Source organism: Mus caroli, chromosome 8 (genome assembly GCF_900094665.2).
Source record: "Mus caroli chromosome 8, CAROLI_EIJ_v1.1, whole genome shotgun sequence".
In the NCBI taxonomy this organism is placed as follows: Eukaryota; Metazoa; Chordata; class Mammalia; order Rodentia; family Muridae; genus Mus; species Mus caroli.
The window spans coordinates 118,476,463-118,498,689 of NC_034577.1; the positions used below are offsets into that span (position 1 = coordinate 118,476,463).

Sequence of the window (22,227 nt, forward strand, 5' to 3'; positions counted from 1 at the left end):
TTCTGAGGAACCGCCAGACTGATTTCCAGAGTGGTTGTACAAGCTTGCAATCCCACCAACAATGGAGGAGTGTTCCTCTTTCTCCACATCCTCATGCTGGCAGAGTGTGGTTCATGGCCTGCATGAGCCTACAGTTGACCATTTGTCATACATGAATTGCCTCTGTTGCTGCTTCCTGTTTCATTCATAAATCTATGCTTTCTTATTTACTCGCTGCATAATAGGAAAGGCTCTTTTTTTTTTAATCTAACTATTAATTATTCCTAACAAATGCACGCTCCTCGTTCTTAGAAATTCTTGGGAAAGGGGAACGTAAACCAAACACATTTATTATCTTCTGATTGGCAAAAGGTACTTCCAAAATTCTCCTTCATGTCTGATATTTTATCAGAACACTTAGGGAAGATCCAAGTCTATGTAGGTTTGATTGCGGTTCTGGTAAGATGGGGTTTTAGCATGAAGGGCATAGTCTGTGGGTCTTGGAGTGTTCTAGCTTCCTGCTGCTGGCTTCTGTTGGAAGGTACCCTATTTATTAATCACTTCGTGCTTTTTATATACATATCTGTGGTGGTTTGACTGAGAATGACCCCAGAGGCTCATATTTTTGAATACTTGATCCCCAGCTGTCGAAACTGCTTGGTAAGAATCAGGAAATGTGTCCTTATTTGAGGACATGTGTTGCTTCAAAACACACTATTCCTGGCGCTCTCTCTGTCTCTCTGTCTGTCTCTCTCTCTCTCTGCCTTGTGTTTGTGTCTTAAGGCTTAAGCTCCTAGTTACTAGTAATATAGCATCATACCTACATGCCTACTAGGATATTATGGTCACAGACTCACCTTCTGAAACTGTAAGCCCTAAATAAACTCTGTCTTCTGTAAGTTGCCTTGGCCATGGTGTGCTGGTTTGTATAAGCTTAGCTCAGGAAGTGGCATTATTAGCAGGTGTGGTCTTGTTGGAGTAGGTGTGTCACTGTGGGCATGAGCTTAAGACCTTCACCCTAGCTGCCTGAAAGTCAGTCTTCTACTAGCAGCCTTCAGATGAAGGTGTAGAACACTCGGCTCCTCCCGAACCATGCCTGCCTAGATGTGCCATGCTCCCCCTTGATGATAATGAACCTCTGAACCTGTAAGCTACCCCTAATTAAATGTTGTCCTTTATAAGACTTGCCATGGACATGGTGTCTGTTCACAATAGTAAAACTCTAACTAAGACACATAGAGAAAGAAAGTTTCTCTATTCATATATGTATATATTTGAATAATTGGCATGTAGCTTTAGAAAGTTAGATACTAACCCATTTAAATATCCCAGCAGAATCTGAGCTTGGCTCTTCTTTCCGCTAAGGCTAATACTTAGCTATATTTATATCATCTATACCTCTATCACTGTGTATTTTCCCAGTTAATAACCTTTTTCTTTATAGAGCATCCAAAGCAAGACATTCATTTTATGTCCTCAATATCTATTTCCCTTTTTTTTTAAATTCAATCTTCCAGTCTATTAGTGATTGGCTTGTCCACATGCTGTCTGTCTGTCTGTTATTGGCCTGAGGGCTTATTAGGAGCTTGCCCAAGTATCTGGGTTGAATTTGACTCTGTCCTTTTTATAGTTTTAGGAAAATTGTGTGTGTGTGTGTTTTAAAGAAGCAGAATAATGTTTAATTTCCACTTTAATTTGAAGAAACTCTCCATCTCAATTTAGGTTTTTGTCCACTTTACCCAGCATCTGCGTATTTATTTTGTTTGTGGTTGTGCTGGATATCCTGCCTAGGGCATCGCACTTGCTGGCGAGCCCTCTACCAGGTTCTTTATAAGAACCCTTTTTAAATTAAAACTTCCTTTTAGAAATGTCTTTGCACATGATATTGTATTACATACAAAAAAAAATTATATTAGTATGTTTAACAAGATCTCCTCTCTGTGAGGATTGTTATTTTAACTAAAATGCCTATAAAGTTCAAACTTTCCTTCTGTAGCTGTGGCCAGGGCTGTGATTCTGAGTCATGTGTAACTGTTAATTCCCACATGTAACCCTTGGGTAGCTGACAAGGTCTTTTTGCCAGGACCCCCATTCATATCCTGTCCTTACTGTCATGTTTGTATTGCATCAGGATTTATTAAGATAAGCCGTCTTCATTCCCATAGAGCCGGGTGTTCTGGGAGTGGAGATTGTCAAAGCAGAACTTAAACTACCTCAGCCAATTTAAATGTCAATAAAACATTTGTTACTTATTTTCAGTTTTATCATTGGTTATAATTTATACTTAGAATTAAAATGTTAACATGTGCAACTGAGTTTGTTTGAATTAAGTGTATAATTAGGCTAATGAACCTTGTAAAAATGTAGTGGTGAATCCTTAATATAATCTGAGCAGTTAAATTTCTAATTATGCAACCAAAAATCACACACAGAGATGCAGCATCCGGCAGCTTGCTTTCCCTCCTCCTGCTCCTGAGAGAGACTGTTCAGCAACTGTGTGAGAAGGGTTTAAAGAAAGACAGATATGAAATTGAGATTTGTACCCAGTGGAGATAATATTTTTTTACTGTCCACCCCTCCTCCTCTCTCTCCCTTCCTTCCTTCTTCCCTTCCCCTTCCACCTCATCCCTTTCCTCCTCCTGTTCTTCTCTTCCCTTCTAAGAAGGGAAAAAAAAAGCATTTTAGTAAACAGTAGGAGAAGCGTAGATTTGAGAAATTTTTAGTCTAACAAGAAAAGAAAATTGCATTCTTTCGGAAGTCTGTGACTGATTTAAGATCTGCCTGAAGTTCACATGGCGGGTAGAACAGGCATGTTTCCACATGACCTAGCACTGAAGTCATTTCTTCAAAAACCTCTCCAGCCTCATTCATAAAGCACTGGGTCTCTTCTCAACCCCGTGGCTCAGTGCATCCAACATGGGTGGCTCGGATTCTTGAACCACCTCCAAGAGCTGGTCTTCTTTTCTCCCATAGCTCCTGATGGGTCACTGTTGCCCCTTAGGAACTAGCAGTTGCTCCCAAGAAGGGAAGCATACGCTGTACCCTGACAGCTCATAGACCCTGAGACCTTCTTCATTCCCACAATGCTCCAATAAAATAACATAGATGTCTGTCTGTTATCTATCTATCTATCTCCAAGTTACTTTGGAACAAACTATGCTGAAGCTGTTGAGTTTAGTTTATGAGATATATACTTAGCCAGGTGGGGGATGACACACACCTTTAATGCCAGTGCTCGGGAGGCAGAGGCAGATGGATCTCTTGAGGCCAGCCTAGGCTAAAACTCTGTCACAAAAATACAAACAAAAAAATTCAGAGAGAGACAGACAAACAGAAACATGGACATAGATGGACAAACAGACAGACCAACTGACTGACCGGCCTAGGATGTGCTTCTTTTCTTACTGGGGCCCTGAGACAGCTGAGGGTGGTGGTGGTGGCCAGTAGCATGCAAATGGGTCTTGTCAGTCACCCAGCTACTTCCGGGTCATTGAACATGCCTGACCCTTCAGCTTCCTGTGGATTGGTCAGAACACCTTTGTATTTTCCCGAGACTGTACTTGTTTTCTCTGAAGGTGTTCTTTGATCTTTCACCACATTCCTTTTGTGTTCACTTTCATTCTGTGGAGCCAATGAGAGATGTTTGCAGATTATAGCACTTGACCTTTCCATCCATTCATTCCCTGGAGATAATGATCCTAGCATTGTGGAGAAGCCAATTACATCATCTTAGTACATCATCAATCAGGCAGTTCCTGATTACCTGGCACCACGTGTCACTATGTTACCCAGGGTGTAGCCTCCTGCCCCATTATCTGTCATTACTGTTACCTGGAGTGGCTGCTGAAGCTCAGATTGCTATACTTCCTGTCCCGCCTTTCATTTCTGCAAGTCATAACACCCTCCACTGTCTTCAGCAGGGTTTGTCTATGTAACAGGTCCTTGAACTTGCTTTATAGATTCAGGCTAGTGTAGAACTTTTAAGTGCTGGGATTAGAGGCATGTGCCATCATGCCCAGTGATTTGCAATATTTTTATCATACATTAGCATTGCTAGTACATTTGACTACACAGAAGGGCAATTTAGAAAGACAATCTTCACTGATGTTTCATAATTATCTCAGCGGTACAGTGCTTGCCCAGCACTGAAAACAATACCACGGAAAGACCAGAAGTAAAACAGGTAACTCTGCACAGTTTTCAGATCATTATCTTGGGATGACCATCTAGAAAAGCTCTTGAGCCTTCTTTTACAAATTGGATGCTTAGCCGGGTGGGGTCTGGAATGGTCCTTCAAGCTCTGCTTATAGAATTTAGCTCCTTCTCTACTGCAGAGTTCCAAAGCCTTCCCCATTTCTTCTAACAACCACATGACCAGGTTCTTCGTGGCCACTGCCCACTCTCTGGTACCAACTCTTGAGTTACTTTTCTGTTGCTCTGATAAATGGGGCCAGAAGTGACTCATGGTCAGAAGTTTGACTTTGTTATTCTAAGAGTTTATTAAAGGACCAAGGATCCATCATGGTGGGAGACATGGCTAAAGACAGCTGGAGCAAGAGGCCGAGCGATCACATTTTCAGCTACAAACACAAGCCAGAGTGATGAACTGGAAGCGGGCAGCAAAGCTATAAACCCTTAAAGCCTGCCCCTCAGTGCTTTTCCCCCAATGAGATTGCACCTTGCATAGGCTCTATAACACTCCACAAACTCGCCAACAACTGGGGAACACACTTCAGCTACCTGAGCTAGTGGGGGCATTTTCATCCAAACCACCACACGAATATTAATAATTTTGTCTTTTTACTTTGTCTCCTTCTCTATGAAGTTCATTTCTTGTTCTCTCTTAAAGCATGAGTCCCGACGCAGATCAGAGAAATGCTAAGTGATGTCCCTTGAACCACTTTCCTGCTTCGTTTCCTTCCCCCTTTTGACTAGGAGTGTGGAAGCAGATCACTTAGTTAAGGGAGAGACTCACCAAGTTTTGAAATTCCAATTATTGGACCTACTGTAGAATTGTGAAGGGAAAGTCTCTCTCTAGCTCTCTAAAAGACTTTGCTGTTATCCTCCAAACCCTGAACAGTGAGGGTTTGTGCTGTGTTCCTCCTGACCCACTGTGCTGTGAAATAAGGGAGTTGCTTGCAGTCATCTGAACTGAAGCAGCATCCCACCAAAGCCATTCATCCCTCTTCAGACTGTGATGCCCTCGATACCCTAAGCAGCTGGGAGCAGAGTTAGTATGCACTTAGTCTCAGACAGCTGATACTGACAAGTCAGAAAAAGATTTCCGGTAATCATTAAAGGGTCAATTTGTACAGATCATTGAGACTGTTGTGGTCTCTCCCAGTGTGTTACTGGAACACATATTAATAGCACTGTAGCCCATCCCCTTTTAAGGGAGTCTGTAACCATGTACACGATAGCGAAAGCACGTGGAGGGAATGTTACCCCTATAACTGTTCACGTTCTTGATGTTCCAGAACACTGGGGTTGTTAGTGAAGCGGTTGGAGAAAGGTGGTAAGGCTGAGCAAGAAAACCTTTTCCATGAGAATGACTGCATTGTGAGGATTAACGATGGAGACCTTCGAAACAGAAGATTTGAGCAGTAAGTGTACTTCTGGTCCTCTCCCCTGGCGGTGATGGGGTTCCTTCAGCTGAGCTACTCGGACACATTACCGAGTCCTGTACCAGAGGAGATGGTGTAATGCCGTTACCTAGTATTCTATCCAGAATTTAATAAAACTTGATGTAACTACACCCACTGATCTATATCTAGAACACCCTGTAACCAAGTGAGCTGAGTTATGGACCTGAGTTTAATATCACACTGCTTTCAGGAAGTCCAGCCTTGTCCTTTGCAGTGTAAATAAGGAGAAAGGCTTCTCTGAGTCACAATACTGTGCCTTTCTAGGGTGTTCTTTATCCCAATTGAAGCTCTTATTGAGTTAAAAATAAGAACAACTAAACCTTTTAGAATTGGTAGGTGTGGATAGCACTCTCACTTGGTTGAGAGACCTGGGCCAGCATCAGTGGGAGCTGCCTTACAATGGGTCTTAGGGCTCCATAACAGGCAGGCGGGGGGCGGGGGGAGTTGGTGCATCATTAGAATCTGTTTGCAGGACTTAGTATTTGTCAGATTTCTGCAACAAACTTGAACCAATTTTACTGATAAGTGATGACTGGCTGGTTGCCTCCGCTATCTCCATAAGTATACTATAAAGTATTTCTTTAAAATTTCTATGACCCCTTAGTAAGAACATACTTCATGCCTTTGTTATTACAGGATAATTCTGTACAGGGATATCCAGCCTTTGACATTGCGATGTGTCATTACCATCAATAAATGTGTTGGACTGTATTCATAGCTTTCCTGTATGTGGCCCATGGACTGCAGCTTGTATCCACCTGTGAGAAAGAAAGCTATGTTTAATTTCCATCAGTATTAAACTAGAATACATGTGTTAGCACTTATCATTATTGATGCTTTACTGTGTGGGCACTGTATTTTATCTACAGTCCTAGATAGGTTTATCATTTTTATTTACAGAATGAGAAATTTATATTTGGAGAAACTGCCCTGCTTTTATCGGAGCTTGCAACGTGGTTCCTGAATGGTTCCAACAGCCTGTTGGTTCTTACTGCTTAATTAGTATACTTAATCAAGCTCATGTTATCTTCTGCTCTGCTGGTCTTCATTTGCTAATCTTCCACTCTTTGTCAAATCCAGAGCACAACATATGTTCCGCCAAGCCATGCGTGCGCGTGTCATTTGGTTCCACGTGGTCCCTGCAGCAAACAAGGAGCAGTATGAACAACTCTCCCAACACGAGAAGAACAACTACTCCCCAGGCCGCTTCAGCCCTGACAGCCACTGTGTGGCCAATAGGAGTGTGGCCAACAATGCCCCTCAAGCATTGCCCAGAGCACCCAGACTGAGTCAGCCACCCGAGCAGCTGGATGCTCACCCCCGACTACCTCATAGTGCTCACGCCTCAACCAAACCACCCGCAGCCCCGGCCTTGGCTCCACCCAGTGTGCTTAGTACCAGTGTAGGCAGTGTGTACAACACGAAGAAAGTAGGCAAGAGGCTCAACATCCAGCTTAAGAAAGGTAGGATGCATTTAGTTGCAGATGGGGTTTCTTTAAGAAGATGAGCAACTACTTAAAGAGAGTACCTTGGGTACGGAGGTGGGGGTAGTTGTGTTTCTTTGTTGTTATCTTCCTCTGTGAAGTGTGTAGTGCCTAGAATAAAGCCCAAGGCTCCCTGTTTGCTTGCAGGGTATTCTGCCCTGGTCTTTATTCCTACTCAAACTTAAAACACACAAAGGGCTATGGAGATGGATTTGATGGTAAAGTGCCTGTTGTATATGCATGAGGACCTGAGTTCAGATTCCCAACATTTACATAAGAGCCAGGCATTGATGGGGGGTTTGGGAGGAGGGCAGGTGGCTTTCTACGTGACTAGCCAGTCTAGACAAACTGCCAAGCTCCAGGTTCAGGAAGAGACTGTCTCGAAACATAAGTCAGAGAATGTTTGAGTAAGACTCTGCACTCTCGCCTCTGGTATACACACACACACACACACACACAGATACATATGCAATTGCCTACATATGTGTACACATAAATGGAGAAGAAATCTAATTAAAATGTAAAGGTTCAGAAGAAGTTACAACATATGTTTACAAGGATCAGCTATTTTTCCTAGGGTAGCATTTTTTTATACTAAAAATTACAGGTTTTCCTTCAATGTCTAGAATAATAATGGAGGTCTGACTGTCTTGATTGGCTACCATGCCAAGACATTGCGTTAAGTAGGATGTGAGAGGTCTCTGTGTAGTCTTCAGCATGTCATAGGAAAGGGCACCTATGTTTGAGTTATCTGTTTGCTCTCTGTTTTCTAAAATATGACTTCATTTCCTTGATGGGTGCTGCTAAGTCTTCCCCACTTTTAGTGATTTACTTATGTAGCTCCTCCTGTAGGTGACAAATAAGTGCACACGGGAACATGGCAGATCCATGTACATGGGGACACGCTTACAGTTAGTCTTCTCTATTATGCAGAGTGACAGCCACACTTGACCTTCAGATGGCCAGTGACATTCTGTCAAGGACAAGACACACTTTGCTTACTGTGTATTCTTTTAGCTGAGCATTTCAAAACCGTGCCTTTCAAATTATAGCTTTATTTAAGAAGAAAATGCCTTTCTGAGCTCAGCCGGCTCCAGTAGGGGCTGGAGAGTCATCCAGAATGACTAACCTGTGCTTGGCCGCTGTGGATGGCAAACCCTTGCCCGCATGTCTTTCATACTGTGGCATTCAGTTCATTCTCCTTTCCATAGGGTAGCACTGGAGATGCTGTGCACCTGCTGTCTCCTTCCTAGAACAATTCTTTCACTGAACTTTGAGCCACAGCTTCTGATGATTGGCTTTTTGAGCCACCAATACTTGATTGGCACAGACAGGACTTGACACTGTGCTTCTACGCTTTGCAAGCTGTATGGGAAGCGCGCTGTTTTCTGTCTATTGTCAGGAAGGGGATGGTCCAATTCACATTCTCCTCTCTCCACTCAAGTGACAGGCTTTGGGTTTTAACCAAAAATATGTCAAGTGCCACAACAGTGGTGTATGAAAAATAAAGCTCCCGCTCCTATTCCCTAGACAAAGACGGTATTCACTTAGCCAGTGTCTGGCTACTTCATAAATAACACTATTTATAACATCATACGTCTCTTTACTGAAGGAGGAGCATTCATTCAATCAATTGAACTTTTGCACAAATAATAAATATGACAAATTATGATGTAAGGTGGGCTCATTCATTGAGGGTTATCTTACTTACTATTAAAGGAGTCAATATTTTTTTAGTATTTTAATAATATTAGCTTTGCTTTGTATCATTTAGAAAGATGGAAGCCATTTATTAGACTAATTCAGGAAGTCTAATCTTCATTTATAAAAGAAAATTGAAAGTGGTGGGTTTTATTTAAATCTTTCTCAGATTTTTGCTAATCTGAATGATGCAGCGTCCCATAGGTTTGTATTAATTTTTGTTAACCAGCAGAGAAAATATGCAACAGAAGTGGCTGCTGCCTTTACAGCAGTGCCTACAGATGTTTTACATAAACAGATTGTGTTGACTATACTTAAGAAGGAAGAGAACATTGATTGTCTTTGATTAGGACTGAATACAGATATGGCCATAATGATTGCTTTAGAATTAAACATTTCCTTGTAGCTGGAAAATTATGGCTTTTTTTTTTTTTACCAGTTCTTGTAACATTGAGGGACTTCCATGAAGCCCATTAAAAATAGTGTGATCATGTAAAATATATGTTCAACTCAAAGTAAACCTTTGTGCTCTAAGTGATATTAGTTTGCAAGCTGGAGTCAATGCTTTGTGCTAAAAAGAGAAGTCTCTGGGATAATCACTCACTGAAATAATTTTGGTACTGTGTCACATGAGGCTGCATTACAGAGAAGCCCCAACTCACTTGCTTCAATAATTATGATTTCTTAATATTTATTACCGCTCTGGCATTCTCAAATCCCCTGCTCTTTTGTAGAAATTAGCTTTTTAATAAAGCGAGAGGAGAAGGTTAGTAATCTGTTTCCATCAGAGCAGAATGTCTTGTTGGCTTCACCAGATGAAAATTGACATCTATTTATCTTTCCCTTAAAGGTCATTGCCTGAACTTCTGACTCATAGATTTAGGGGTTACTGCTGTTATTTTAATAGAATTGTGGTTCATATAATAGTCCATCTTTGTTGTTTGTATGAATTAATATTGCCAAAGAGAATAATTTAAAATCCTTTCTTAATAGATGTTATTGCCAGCCATTAGAGTCTTGTGAAGGCACAGAGACATATGGGACAGCCTCAGAAGAATAATTAGTAAAATTCATATAGACAGCTTGCCATTCAAGGCTTCAGGACAGACAATAGCAGAAACCTAACGGTCAATCTGAACGTGGTTTCCGGTTGGGCATAGAGGGTTTGTTCTGAGCCTGAGAGTGTTTCTGGCGTGTTTCGTTTCAGGAACTACTGAGATTCATTTCTGTTCTTTTCTCTCTTCAACTCATAATGTTTGGTCAGTTTTCTTGTGTGTTACACGTTTTGATTCATTTTTATGTGAACCCCGTGTCACGCTTGGCTACTCTTCTCCACTCTTGACCCTGCATATCTCTTCATCCTTCTCACCACGGCCATCCCTTTGACATCCTATTAACTGAAATGTAGCCCAAGAAATAAATGCTCTCAAATAGAAATTTCTCTTTAGAAGTGTTAGAGAATTCTGTGACTCCGTAGAAATTTGTCAGGTTCCAAACACGCTGCACCTTAGTGTGGTTCTGTTCTTTACTTCTGGGTTCTAATGGGATGTCACTTCTTTCCCCAACATTACTGGTCTAAGATTGTTTGCGAAGGAGTCTACCAAAGACAACGTGGAGTCATTAAAGCAAGAAAATAGTTACTGATATCCCATTAACCTTGGTGCCTTTAAACATGAGAGGGTGACCTTAGGGTTTAGTATCCCTCATCCCGGGTGGATTCTTTCCTGAGTGATCTGCCCAGTGTGGGGAATGGGACCACGCATGGGAGCATTTCAGTTACTTGGAAAGGGAACTTGACAAAGGTAAGCAGCAGAGTTCATGTATCTAAGTTGGTGGCTGTACTCGGGGCATGAGGAAGGGTACTTACTAAAAATATTACTGTTCTGTGTACCATCCCTGAGCACTTTTTTCCCCCTTTCTCCTGCTTCATGCTCTCGATCTGAATACCATTATCCCCAATACTTGATTTTTGAGGTTTCATAGAGTTTTTCCAGTTTATTTTTATTCAGTGTGTATAGACATAGTACACGTATGTCTGTACACCACATGCCGTGCTTGTGGAGGCCAAAGAGGCACTAGAGCTGTGGTGAGCCACCATATGGTGCTGGGAATCAAACCCAAGTCTTCTAAAACAACACAGTGCTCTGAACCTCGGAGCCATCTTGCCAGACCCCAAAGATTTTATATATTTTTATATATTTTAACAGAAATTTTTATTCCTGATTTCTTCTTTTTTAAAAAAAAATTGGATATTTTATTTATTTACATTTCAAATGTTATCCCCTTTCCCGGTTTCCCCTCTGGAAACCCCCTATCCTCTTCTCCCTCCCCCTGCTTCTATGAGGGTGCTACCCCCACCCACCCACTCCAGCTTCCCTGTCCTGATATTCTTCTACACTGGGGCATCGAGCCTTCACAGGACCAAGGGCGTCTCCTCCCACTGATGTCCGACAAGGCCATCCTCTGCTACATATGCGGCTGGAGCCATGGGTCCCTCCATGTATATTTTTTGGTTGGTGGTTTAGACCTTGGGAGCTCTGGGGGGGTCAGGTTGGTTGATATTGTTCTTCCTATGGGGTTGCAAACCCCTTCAGCTCCTTCAGTCCTTTCTCTAACTCCTCCAATGGGTACCCCGTGCTTAGCTGTGAGCACCCACCTCAGTATTTGTTAGGTTCTGTCAGAGCCTCTCAGGAGTCAGCCATATCAGGCTCCTGTCAACACTTCTTGGCATCCGCAATAGTGTCTGGTTTTGGTATCTGTATATGGGATGGATCCCTAGGTGGGGCAGTCTCTTCAAGTAGAGCTGTCAGGCCCATTTGGTATCCAAAGACTTAAAGTTCACATATGAGTTTATTAACTTGAATTTGCCCTTGGTAAGACCACCAAAGAAGATTAATGGCTTCTAATGCTAAACAGTTTAAATCTTCCAAACAGTCCAGTTTGAAAACTTCATTAAACGTTTTAAAGCATTAAAAAAAGAAGCATAGGCCATTGGATGTTATCAAATGTAAAACCAATACAGAGTATGGGGCCAGCTTACAATGCAGGGTAGCATCCAGTCCTTGGTGTGTGGCGCACATGCACAGTATACAGCAGCACCTACAGATGTCTCTGTCTCTGTCTTAGGTACAGAAGGACTGGGATTCAGCATCACCTCCAGGGACGTCACCATAGGTGGCTCAGCTCCCATTTATGTCAAGAATATCCTTCCTCGAGGGGCTGCCATTCAGGATGGCAGACTCAAGGCAGGAGACCGGCTAATAGAGGTGAGTGGCTTCTAGGCCAGCACTTCTGGCTTCCCCGAAAAATTCCTTTCTTTGGGAACTAGCTTGGAAATATTTTCATGAAATAGAAAATTGTGTATTTTAGCAGGAGTGTTGCACCAGAAAACAATTTGTTTTACTGTATGTTTCTCCTGTTATCTGAAGGGATTATCTTTATGTCTAGATTATTCATAAATATTAACTATATAGATATTTGGTCTATGAGCCCAGAGCGTATCTTGTCATTATGCATGTACCATACCTCTGTGATTTTGATTTTTAGACAGCTTTCTACAGAATATGTGTCAGCATAGGCAAGTCAGCTACTTAGACAACAGAACCAAGACAGATAAAGTGAACATGGTCTTGCAGGAAGGCCAAAAGGTTGGCATGGCAACCTGGACCACGAACTGAGACACAGCATCCAACGTCATCAGCAAGGAAAACAGATTTTAGCAATCTCCTTTTGATGCTTATAGTTTAACTTCACTGGCATTTAAGGTCACTGCAAACATACGCATAGACATAATTTCTGATGTTGGAAGCTGTGCAAAAGAAAGAGGCACCAACTCAGAACTTAAGATCTATTTTTCTAAATGAAGCTAGATTCCACACTCATGCTAGTGTTTCTGTACTGAGCTGTGCCTCACAGCATCAAGCTACACGCCTACAACTGAGCCATACCCAAGTGCCCTCACTAGGGATTTTAAGCAAGAGTTCAACACTGGGTCATTATTTTCCCTACCAAACTGGTATGTATGTATGTATATATGTATGTATGTATATATATATATGTGTATGTGTATGTATGTATTTATCTTTTTTTTAGTGATTCTTTTTGGTGTTTAGTGTTTACCTTTTAATGATAGAGTATTCTTCATTTTCACTGAAACAACACATTTGTACTAAAGACTCCTGCTGTATTCTCCTGTTTGACTGTTGGAAAACCTGTTGCACACAGGCTGTTCAAGAGCTTAGTTCTTGTAGTGGCTTTATGTTGACTTGACCTCCTGGTTGCTCTGTTTATGGCATGTTTGTGGCAGTTGCAGCTCTGGTTTATGAGTGAGCAATAAAGCATTTATTACTTCCTCACTGACATCTGGCTACCTGATCGACTTCTTTTATGAGCCACCAAAGCTTCTATGGTTACCTGGTCATGACCAAAATTTGCACAGAAAGACTCTCACTTACTAACCAACACTGTCAGTTCTGGATCTCTGGCTTTTCTTCCTCTGCAGTTCTGGACAGGGTTGTAACTAAACGTTTTCTCTTTGTTTTAGGTCAATGGAGTAGATTTAGCAGGCAAATCCCAGGAGGAAGTTGTTTCCCTGTTGAGAAGCACCAAGATGGAGGGGACTGTGAGCCTTCTGGTCTTTCGTCAGGAAGAGGCTTTCCACCCAAGGGAAATGGTGTGTAACTGTAAGGCAGATGGAAGACTCCTCATGCATGTGAACCAGTGACCTAGGCTGCCTACTCAGTGGTGAATGTTTGTGTCCACCTGCCATCAGGGGTCTCTAGTTTTTATTTTCTTCATGCATATCTCAATGCAAAGCATTCTCAACCACACCAGTCTTAGCAATAGACGCCTCAACTATGCGTGGATAGGTGCTTAATAAACAGCTTACAGGGAAGGTTTCAGGGAAATCCTGTGTTTATCACTGTTTCTCCTGCTAACCCTGTTGAAACCCAAGATCACCCCAAAGAGTATACTCAAAACACTGCCAAACCCTCTTCTCGTATGACAGGTTTTTGGGTTTTAGATTTTTGTAGTAAACACAACCTAAGCAAAGTTAATGGCGCTTCCTGTTTGATGGATAGGGAAACTTAACAAAATTAGTGTCAGGAAAATAAAGACATGTTGCAAGCACAGGTGACCTTGGTTGGAAAAACATAAACAATAGTCACTGTTTATAGCTCGCCTTTGCCCTCCACACTGATGTTAACCATTAAGCAGAGGTGTCGAAATGGTTTTGGTGTGGGAATAAGATAACAGAGCGTAAATGTAGTTCTGAATATGCTTTTGAAAAAAAACTGTTGTTTTTATTATTTATATGTGAATTTTCTATACTTAGGTATAAAAGTGGCTTGTTTAGAAGAGTCGGCCTTATCTTTTGATGTGGTTAGAAGGTTGTCTTGGCTCAGGCACAAGCAGCATCTTAAATATCCCGAAGCAGATTTGACCCGAGCCATCTCAGATGTTTGATATCTCCTTTCAGCTAGCTGCTAGCTTTGTGTAGCCCTGACAAGTGACAGGATTTAGGGCTACAGTTCCCAAATCTGTCACATAGGCCCGATTCTCTTAAATTATGCATTGTGCTGCATCATGGCTGATATATTCACCATAGAAATTAGTTGTTTATTTAAATATCTGTTGAAGCTAAATTTCAGTCATGGGTGTCCAATCCCTTGTTACACACAGACCTGAAAATCTGACTTGGCCTTGTGGGGATATCAGACTCTGATAGAGGGTAGTAAGTGAACACTTGTGTGTTGTGTTTATTTTGAATAAATTATGAAAACTTCGTCATAGTTAACAAATGTTTAATGCATCCTCTCTCCATTTAAATGCCGTTTTTTCCTTTTACTCCACTCTTATCCAATTTTGCGTTTAAGATGCCACCTGATCCTAAATCTGGGATGTCTCTATTCGATTGCAAATGAGCCCCCTCCAAAGCACCAGCCTCCCCTGGGTGGGCAGGCAGCCCCAGCTCTGCCTGGCACTCTGAGGCTGCATGTTGGCCTTACTGAGCCTGCCAAACTGCAGCCCTGTTCTTCAGTAGTCTCACAGGAGAGCGAGTGCCAGCCTGAGGTTATGCAGGTTCTTCTGGGCCAATTTGGATCTTCCAGGCTTCTGTTTCTCCCTTCTGCTGCTCCCCCTCCCCCTCCCCTCCCTCATTTAATTTATTGCTTGTGAGCTTTTCATTAAGGACAGGGCCAGTAGGCTGTCAGTCTGTTATGCTTGCTGCAGCTGCTTTTTGAGACTTAAAATAATAACATTTCTGAAAAGTCAAAGTGAGTGTTTAAAAATAATTCTTAACTCCAATTAATGTAACTCTTCTCTCTGTCTCAGTTCTAGGGTCTTAATCTAAGTACTTTTTAATCGGTGTTTTGCCTTTTGTTAAAAATTAAATAAGCCAAATTATCAACCTTTCATGTTCTGTATTATATAGGAAGAATTACATGTGTTTCCCATAGAATACATTCTAGTGCTTCCCACTGTTGTACAGACTGGTTTTTATCCGTATAGCTGTCAAATAGCCCTGAGGTTTGGTTGGGGACATTGGAAAACACATTTAGAAATAGCAGCATATTTAGATACAGAGTTTGATGAGGTTTCTTTTCCTGCACATAGCTTAGGAGGTAATGTAAATGAATGGGGAGACTTCTGTCTAGAAGAACTGCTGAAATCTGAACCTAAACCCTGACAGTCCAGAAGACAGCCATATGTCAGCCCACTTATAATGACCTTACAATGTTTACTTTTCAATGTAAACAATCTAATTTTAAAACAATCTAATCTTTTTTAACAAAGCATTGTGTCCCTGGCCTTGATGATGAAAACCAGTCTGTACTGATATTTCTCTTTCATTCTTCTAGAATGCTGAACCAAGCCAGATGCAGACTCCAAAAGAAACGGTAAGAAGCTTGTCTTTAGAGTGTTTCAATACTTGCTAATTCACTATGATACTGTTTTTCCTGTCTCTTTACCAAAGTGATCTAATTTTAAAATAATTTTTATTTTGTTCTATATTGGGGGAAAGGCCTTGTCCAATAGGCATAAAGAGGGATTATTTTCTGTTCCTTTGTACAATATGGTGAGGTTAAGAGAGTGTAGGATAAAGTATAATCAGGAAAGATATGGTGATGTGTCAGTGATGAAGGTAATCATAGTTGCTACAGTAAAAAAAGGAAGGGGATAAGTCAGGCGTTCAAGTTCAAATACAGATGTAGCTCAACTATGTTCCTTTTAGAAAACTAGCCCTAATCCACACTGGGAACTAAGGGTATGCCGTATTCTGTCTGTTATAAGCAATATGTTGGTCTCTGTGACAATATATTCCATGGTAGAAGAGAGAGAATTTAGTGCTGACAGTAATTAGCCAGATAAAAGTCAGGATCTTTGTATATTAAATGATCTTTATATCTTAAATAGCAAATAAAAATATTCCCAAACTCAGCCAAATATGGTGGTACATGCCTTTAACCCCAGCACTTGGGAAGCAGAGGTAGGTGGATCTCTGTGTGCTTGAGGCCAGCTTGGTCTACATAGTTAGTTACAGGACAACCAGGGATATGTAGGAGCCCTACTCCCTCCCCTATCCCACCCTCCAAAAGTTATAACCAAATAGGTAAACCAAAATCATCAGACTATAAGGCTTTAATCAGACTTGATTTTTAAAATACAGATGATACATAAACTATCAATGTAAATAAATAGAATGATATTTTCAAACATCTCATAATTTTAAAACTGGATGGCAAATAAGACCCCAGAGCAGAGTCAGGTCAGAAAGTAGCATCAATGAGTACAGGTTAGAAAGAGCCACAAGATTGAGGTTTTGGATGTATAATGACTCAGCCAGTCACAGCCATGAAAACCCTGAGGAGAGCTAAGGAGAGTGCTCTATCTGAAAAGATAGTCACTGTGGCAAAGACAATGGAGAGCTGTGTAGTGTGGACCAGCAGAGGTTGTCAAAGCACAGGCAAATAGGCCCTCTAACTCCAACGAGCAATTCCGCACACAAATTTTTCACACATGTATGAACTTGTATGTGTATTTATACGTATGTATGTTTGTGTCTAAAGATGGCATTTCAATTTAGTAGTAAACTGTGGCTTAGTCAGCCTGTACAACAACAGTTATAAAAAGTGGTTTATTTACTTAGTGCTGGGCTCGTCCCCAGATACATACTGAACATCCTATTACAGAGCTGAACTCACAGCCAACCATTCACCTTTACAAATTTGACACTTTCTTTACCAGCCACCATGGTAAATCCTAGCTGGTCCCGAACTTAAACATCAAAAGTCCTGGAAAATTATGAGCAAAAAGAAAATGTGAAACTTTTGATTTACTCTGGAAGAAAAAATACCTGTGACTTCAAAACCTGACACACAGGCAGCCCCCAGCTTACAAAGGGTCAAAATACCAGTTTCACAGGAGGGCAAAACATATGTATAACATCCTTTTATCTCAGTTTCCATGAGAAATCAGTAGGTGATCGGAGCACTGGAATGCCTTATCAGATGAAAATCTCTGCAGTAGATATTTTATCCACACGTAAGCTAACAGAGTGTTCGCTGCGGTGCTGGATAACGTTGGATATGCTAAATGCATTTTGGGTTTGCAGTGTCTTCAGCTTAGAATGGGTTTATCTAGGTATAATTTCACTGTGAGTCAAGGGACATTTCTGTTCTCCTACATCTTTATGTGTACATATTTATTTTTATCTTATGATTAGTATTATACATTGCTATAGCCGTATCCCAAAGCATTTGCTGTATAAACACAGGAAGAGGGATTTGCAGAACGGCTGTGGGATGAATGGCGCTCCTCTGCAGCTCTGAATCTTCCTGACTTCTGTGGTTTCTGCAAAGCATAATGTGATTAGAATCCTTCATCTGCCCACACCGATTCTTATCAAGTCTGAGGGATGTAGGGGTATTGGAAAGACAAACAGAGCCGACTCGCTAAGGAATTGAGTTGGAATTCCTTATGGTACCTTTACCAGGATAACAACTGCTTAATGTTTCTGACATATTTACCTCAATTTTTTCATCATTTGTTCTCAGCTGTCTTTGTAGCATAGCGATAAACTTTGTACACTTTTTTTTTTACTTAAAAACTTTATTATCTTCAAGGCTATTCTGGATTAATTACCTTTAGGTAATTTTTTTTCTTGTGAAAATCTCAAAAAGTTCTCTTCATCCACCTCTTCTGTAACTTTAATTTTTTTTCAAAACCTAATTTTAGTAATGGTTCTTAAAACACTTTAACCTCCCTTTCATTCCACCAGAGGTAGTGGGAAAGAAAAGAGATGGGGGAAGTGGACCTGTTTAGGAACATTCTTGGGAGCAACTCCTGTCTGTGGTGTCTGGGAATTGACAGTTCTGTTCAGTTACCAGTGGCAGCTCGATCCACTTGCAAACACTTCATGAATACATTAGCAGTCCAGCTTGGTAGAGTAGAGATATCAAACAAGAATCCACAACAGTGGCACTACCTAACAGAGACAGCCAGGCCTCAGCCTCAGCACGAGTCAGCAGAAAGGACCAGGAGGAATACCAGAAAAAGTTCTTTGCTATGCCTCTCTAAGCAAAGCAAAGATCAGTGAAGTCTCGAGACCCACAAGAGAGGCACAACTAGCTCTGTGAGCAACCTAGTTCAACTGCTGTCACTGTCCATTGAGTCCTATTTATACTCTACAAACATCCCATGTCCTCCATGAGTCTTGCCTCAGTTGACATCACTCTGCCAATCAACCCAAGTCCACTGAAGCAGCAAGAAACTGCAGCACACCAGCAGAAGTCTCTGTGTTTCTCTTTATGGAGTCCCGACAAATGCAGCTTAACTACTCAGTGTAAGGCAGACCAATACATGCATGTCATCAGTGAAGAATCCTTCATCACGTGTCCTTTCACATGCTTGTTTGAACAGAATATACTTTCACCTGTGTCTGCTTCAGCGAAATGTTCCTTCATGTGTTGCCACAGCAAAACACCATGCAACTGACTTTCCAAGGAACCCTGAAGTTTCTATTTCATCTTCCATTGTTAGCACTCTGGAACATTTGAACACCGGTTTCACCCTTTTCCTTCCATGCGGGCTTCACACTGTTCTCACTGTATAACATTTATTCCCCTGAACTGACAGTAAATTATCTAAGTAATTCTCTGTTTCTCCTGAATGTCTCAATGCAAGGACATTTTCTTATGTAGCCATACTCTAGTTGTTAGAACCAATAAAGTGACCTTGGTTTTACAGTGCTCCAACTGCCCACAGTAGTTTATAAAATAAACGAGTAAGAAGTCAGAATGGCCCTCTAGGCTCCAGCCCAAGCCAGGTCATGGCATGGCATTGAGTCATGTGTCTGGAATCTTCGTCTGGAGTGGTTCTTTAGTGTATCTTTGTTTTACATTTTTTGAAAATACTAAAGTGAGAACCTTTTTAATTCTTTAAAGAGCACATCTCTTTGAGAATATCCCTTCACTTGGGTTTTTCTGATTGTTTTTTTCCTTTGAATACTTTTCAGGTCAGATACTGGAAGTTAATAGCTATTATTGTTATAAACAAACAAAAAATAGTCTTTAAAAATATTTGTCCTTCGTTGAATCAGGAAATAACGTAGAAAGTCCAGATATGTGATTGTGATCTAAAAAGTATGAATAAGCACATACGTAAGAGTAAGGCATAGCTCTAAAGAATGCCTTTAGCAATTGGATGATTGTTCCCAGTCAGTTTATAGCTTTTAATTAGAGTTTGCAAAAGGGGACTGCCTATTATTGACCCATTCTTTCTTATTGAATGGCTTCCTCCCCTCTCTTTTGAATTTGAAGTATCTCTCCCTCATTATGGATCCTCCAGGAATCTACAGGCTAAAGACTCAGTAGAGCAGGACTCCTGTGTAAGAGCTTTGTGAACATATCACTGCTGTCTCCATGTGCTCCTCCCATCTTACTGTGCTCTGTATCGACGACTTTTTCCCCCTTTGTTTTCTTCTCTCTATTTTATGCATTTCTTCGACCCAGAGATTTGATAGTCACTCCCCCTTCTTTAGGAATGATTGATGTGATTAAGTTCACTGTACTTTCACAGTCCCTCCTGGGCAGTCAGAATCTCAGCTACTGGGACTAGTGTTAACAGAAGAGAAAACACTAGGTAGGGAATGAAGAAGGCTGTTGGTCATTTTTCTTCCTCAGTGGACATTCTTCTCTGAGGATTATGGGAAACTCGATAGCTTTCACAGGGCATGCTAGGCAGAACCCCCATTTCTAATAGGCTTGGCCAAAACAAAACAAAACACCTTTGTTTTCTGGACATTAAAGGCAAATTTGCTGATGGAGAAGCATGCAGGGGAGAACTGCAGTCAAGTTTGATGGGAACTTGTTCATGCTTTACAGACATGCACACAGTAGATACCCACTACCCATGTGTGTGAGAGAGCAGCCAAACCAGCTGAAGCATGTTGGAGAACGTGTTAACCTTTGTGCTGAAGTGCAAACTAGAACCCTTTAGTTGAAGGGACACAGCTTCAGGTGGCACAACAAGGAGGTAGAAAGTGGTTTCTACTCTGCCGGAGCACGGAGGTCCCTGCACTAGGTCAGCGTTTATCATGATGCATCTCAAAATGGTTTTTGAAAAGCAAGCTTTTAAAAGTTACTGCTTCCCCCAAACCCTAAATTTCTAAAAGCTGGTGTTAATTTCAGTCTCCTTCAAGAGCCAAGAGGATTAATAATGAAATGCTAATGAGGCTGACAGTGCCTCCCTTCAATGTTCTTAATGGCAATAAAGTCTCAAGGTTTGATACAAGAACCATAAGAGAAGACCCTCCCACCCCACCCCCAAGGCCTCTTGCAGGTTTTCACAGTAAGTGAAACTGCCAAGCAAGGCAGTGGGGGAGCGCTCCCACCTTGATTAGCCTTTTTCTTCATGAATTCACTCAGCTCCTTGTCTTGATTTTTCAAGTAGGGGGAAAAAAAAAACAACAAAACTGAGAATTTTAAGCTTTTGTAAAATCATTATGGAAATGTTGGAATCAGTAAACATGAGAAAGCCAAACTGAAGATCTAAATCTGCCAATGACAGTTAAGGTCCTCTGAATTGGAAAAAAGAATTGGTAACGGTTGAGTCCCTGTGTGCATAAAACACAGCTGTGATTCCTTGAATTTAGCAAAGCCCAAGAACCTACAGTATCCATGACTTCTCAAACGCAGCATTCTCAGTAAAATCTATTTGTCTCCTAATTGTTTCTGAATTCCAAATACAAGCAGACAGTGATGTGGCTTGGAGTTATTGATGCTGTTTTTTTTTTTCTTTTGATTATTGAAATCTCCCACATGGGGTGTTCTTTTAAGTATTATTACTTCAGTTGTTTGTAATGCTGATATGAACACGGTTTCTTTTACATGTTTGCTAGGCCAGTGCTCTCACACTGAAATGCTCCCAGCCTCCAGATGGTATATTTTTGCATTTACAGTAAGACTGCAACAGTAGTCATTTATAGAATAATTAATTACCTAGTGTTTTGTTTTAGAGAAATGAAAAATGAAGTGAACATTAGCATTTATAGAGCATTGCATGAGTATAAAGATATTTCTGTATAATAAATGTGTGATATATCAATATTTTGATACAGTTACTTGACCTTGGTTTGTCTCCAGTTCACTAGTTTTATTGATTTGAACCACAATTATTCTCTGGGAATATTGTAAAGATGAAGTGGTTACAAAGAGCAGAGAAGCTCAGTCAGATGGTAAATATTTACTTTATATTGACACTATCCTTTAAACATTTATTTTTCGTTATTACTGCATACTAACCATGTTCTAAAAAGGTTGCAGTTTTATATCATTGAAAACTGACTCCTTACTCACTGTCCAGCTATTCTTTGAAATGTTTCCAAGAATGCACTCCTGCATGGCTGGCCATGTAGGCCAGGAGCTTCTAGACCGCCTTTCATGAGGCCCCTGCTTTATCACCAGTGACACAAACATGTATGCACACACACACATATGTATGTATGTTTGTGTGTGTGTATATATATATATATATATATATTTGAAAAGCCTCAAATTCACTTTTAAATCATTTTATTGTTACTTGATTTAGGCACTTAGAATTTTTCAAAAATTGGATAGGATACAAAAAAAAAAAATCCTGTTCCTATCCTCTATAATAACCAAGTTTTATGAGGAACTGAGAGTTGTTTGAAAGCCGTCCATCTAGGGTGACAGTTCACCACTGTAACTGATGGTCCACTTTAAATGACTAAAAAGGACGCTACAGCAGTGTTTCCAATTTGGGAAACGGGAGGACTACTTTTCAGGCTTCTCTGAGGCCTAAGCATTCTAAGACTGATGCTGCAGGAGAAGTCTGTTTTTTCCACTTGAGATGGTTTGTTTCACCTTTGGTGGGGTTGCTGAGGACCTGGACAG

General features: G+C 41.0%; 1 protein-coding gene across 11 annotated transcripts in view; it reads left to right on the forward strand.

Annotated features, from left to right (window-relative positions):
* Pard3 (par-3 family cell polarity regulator) overlaps positions 1-22,227 on the forward strand; it is a 542,245-nt gene that overhangs the window by 297,816 nt on the left and 222,202 nt on the right. For all 11 annotated transcript variants that reach the window (XM_021170615.2, XM_021170616.2, XM_029480762.1 and 8 more), the window contains exons 8-12: positions 5,457-5,582; positions 6,705-7,087; positions 11,936-12,075; positions 13,353-13,481; positions 15,670-15,708. In XM_021170615.2, the coding sequence (XP_021026274.1) occupies positions 5,457-5,582; positions 6,705-7,087; positions 11,936-12,075; positions 13,353-13,481; positions 15,670-15,708 (817 nt within the window). The remainder of the gene's footprint in view (positions 1-5,456; positions 5,583-6,704; positions 7,088-11,935; positions 12,076-13,352; positions 13,482-15,669; positions 15,709-22,227) is intronic.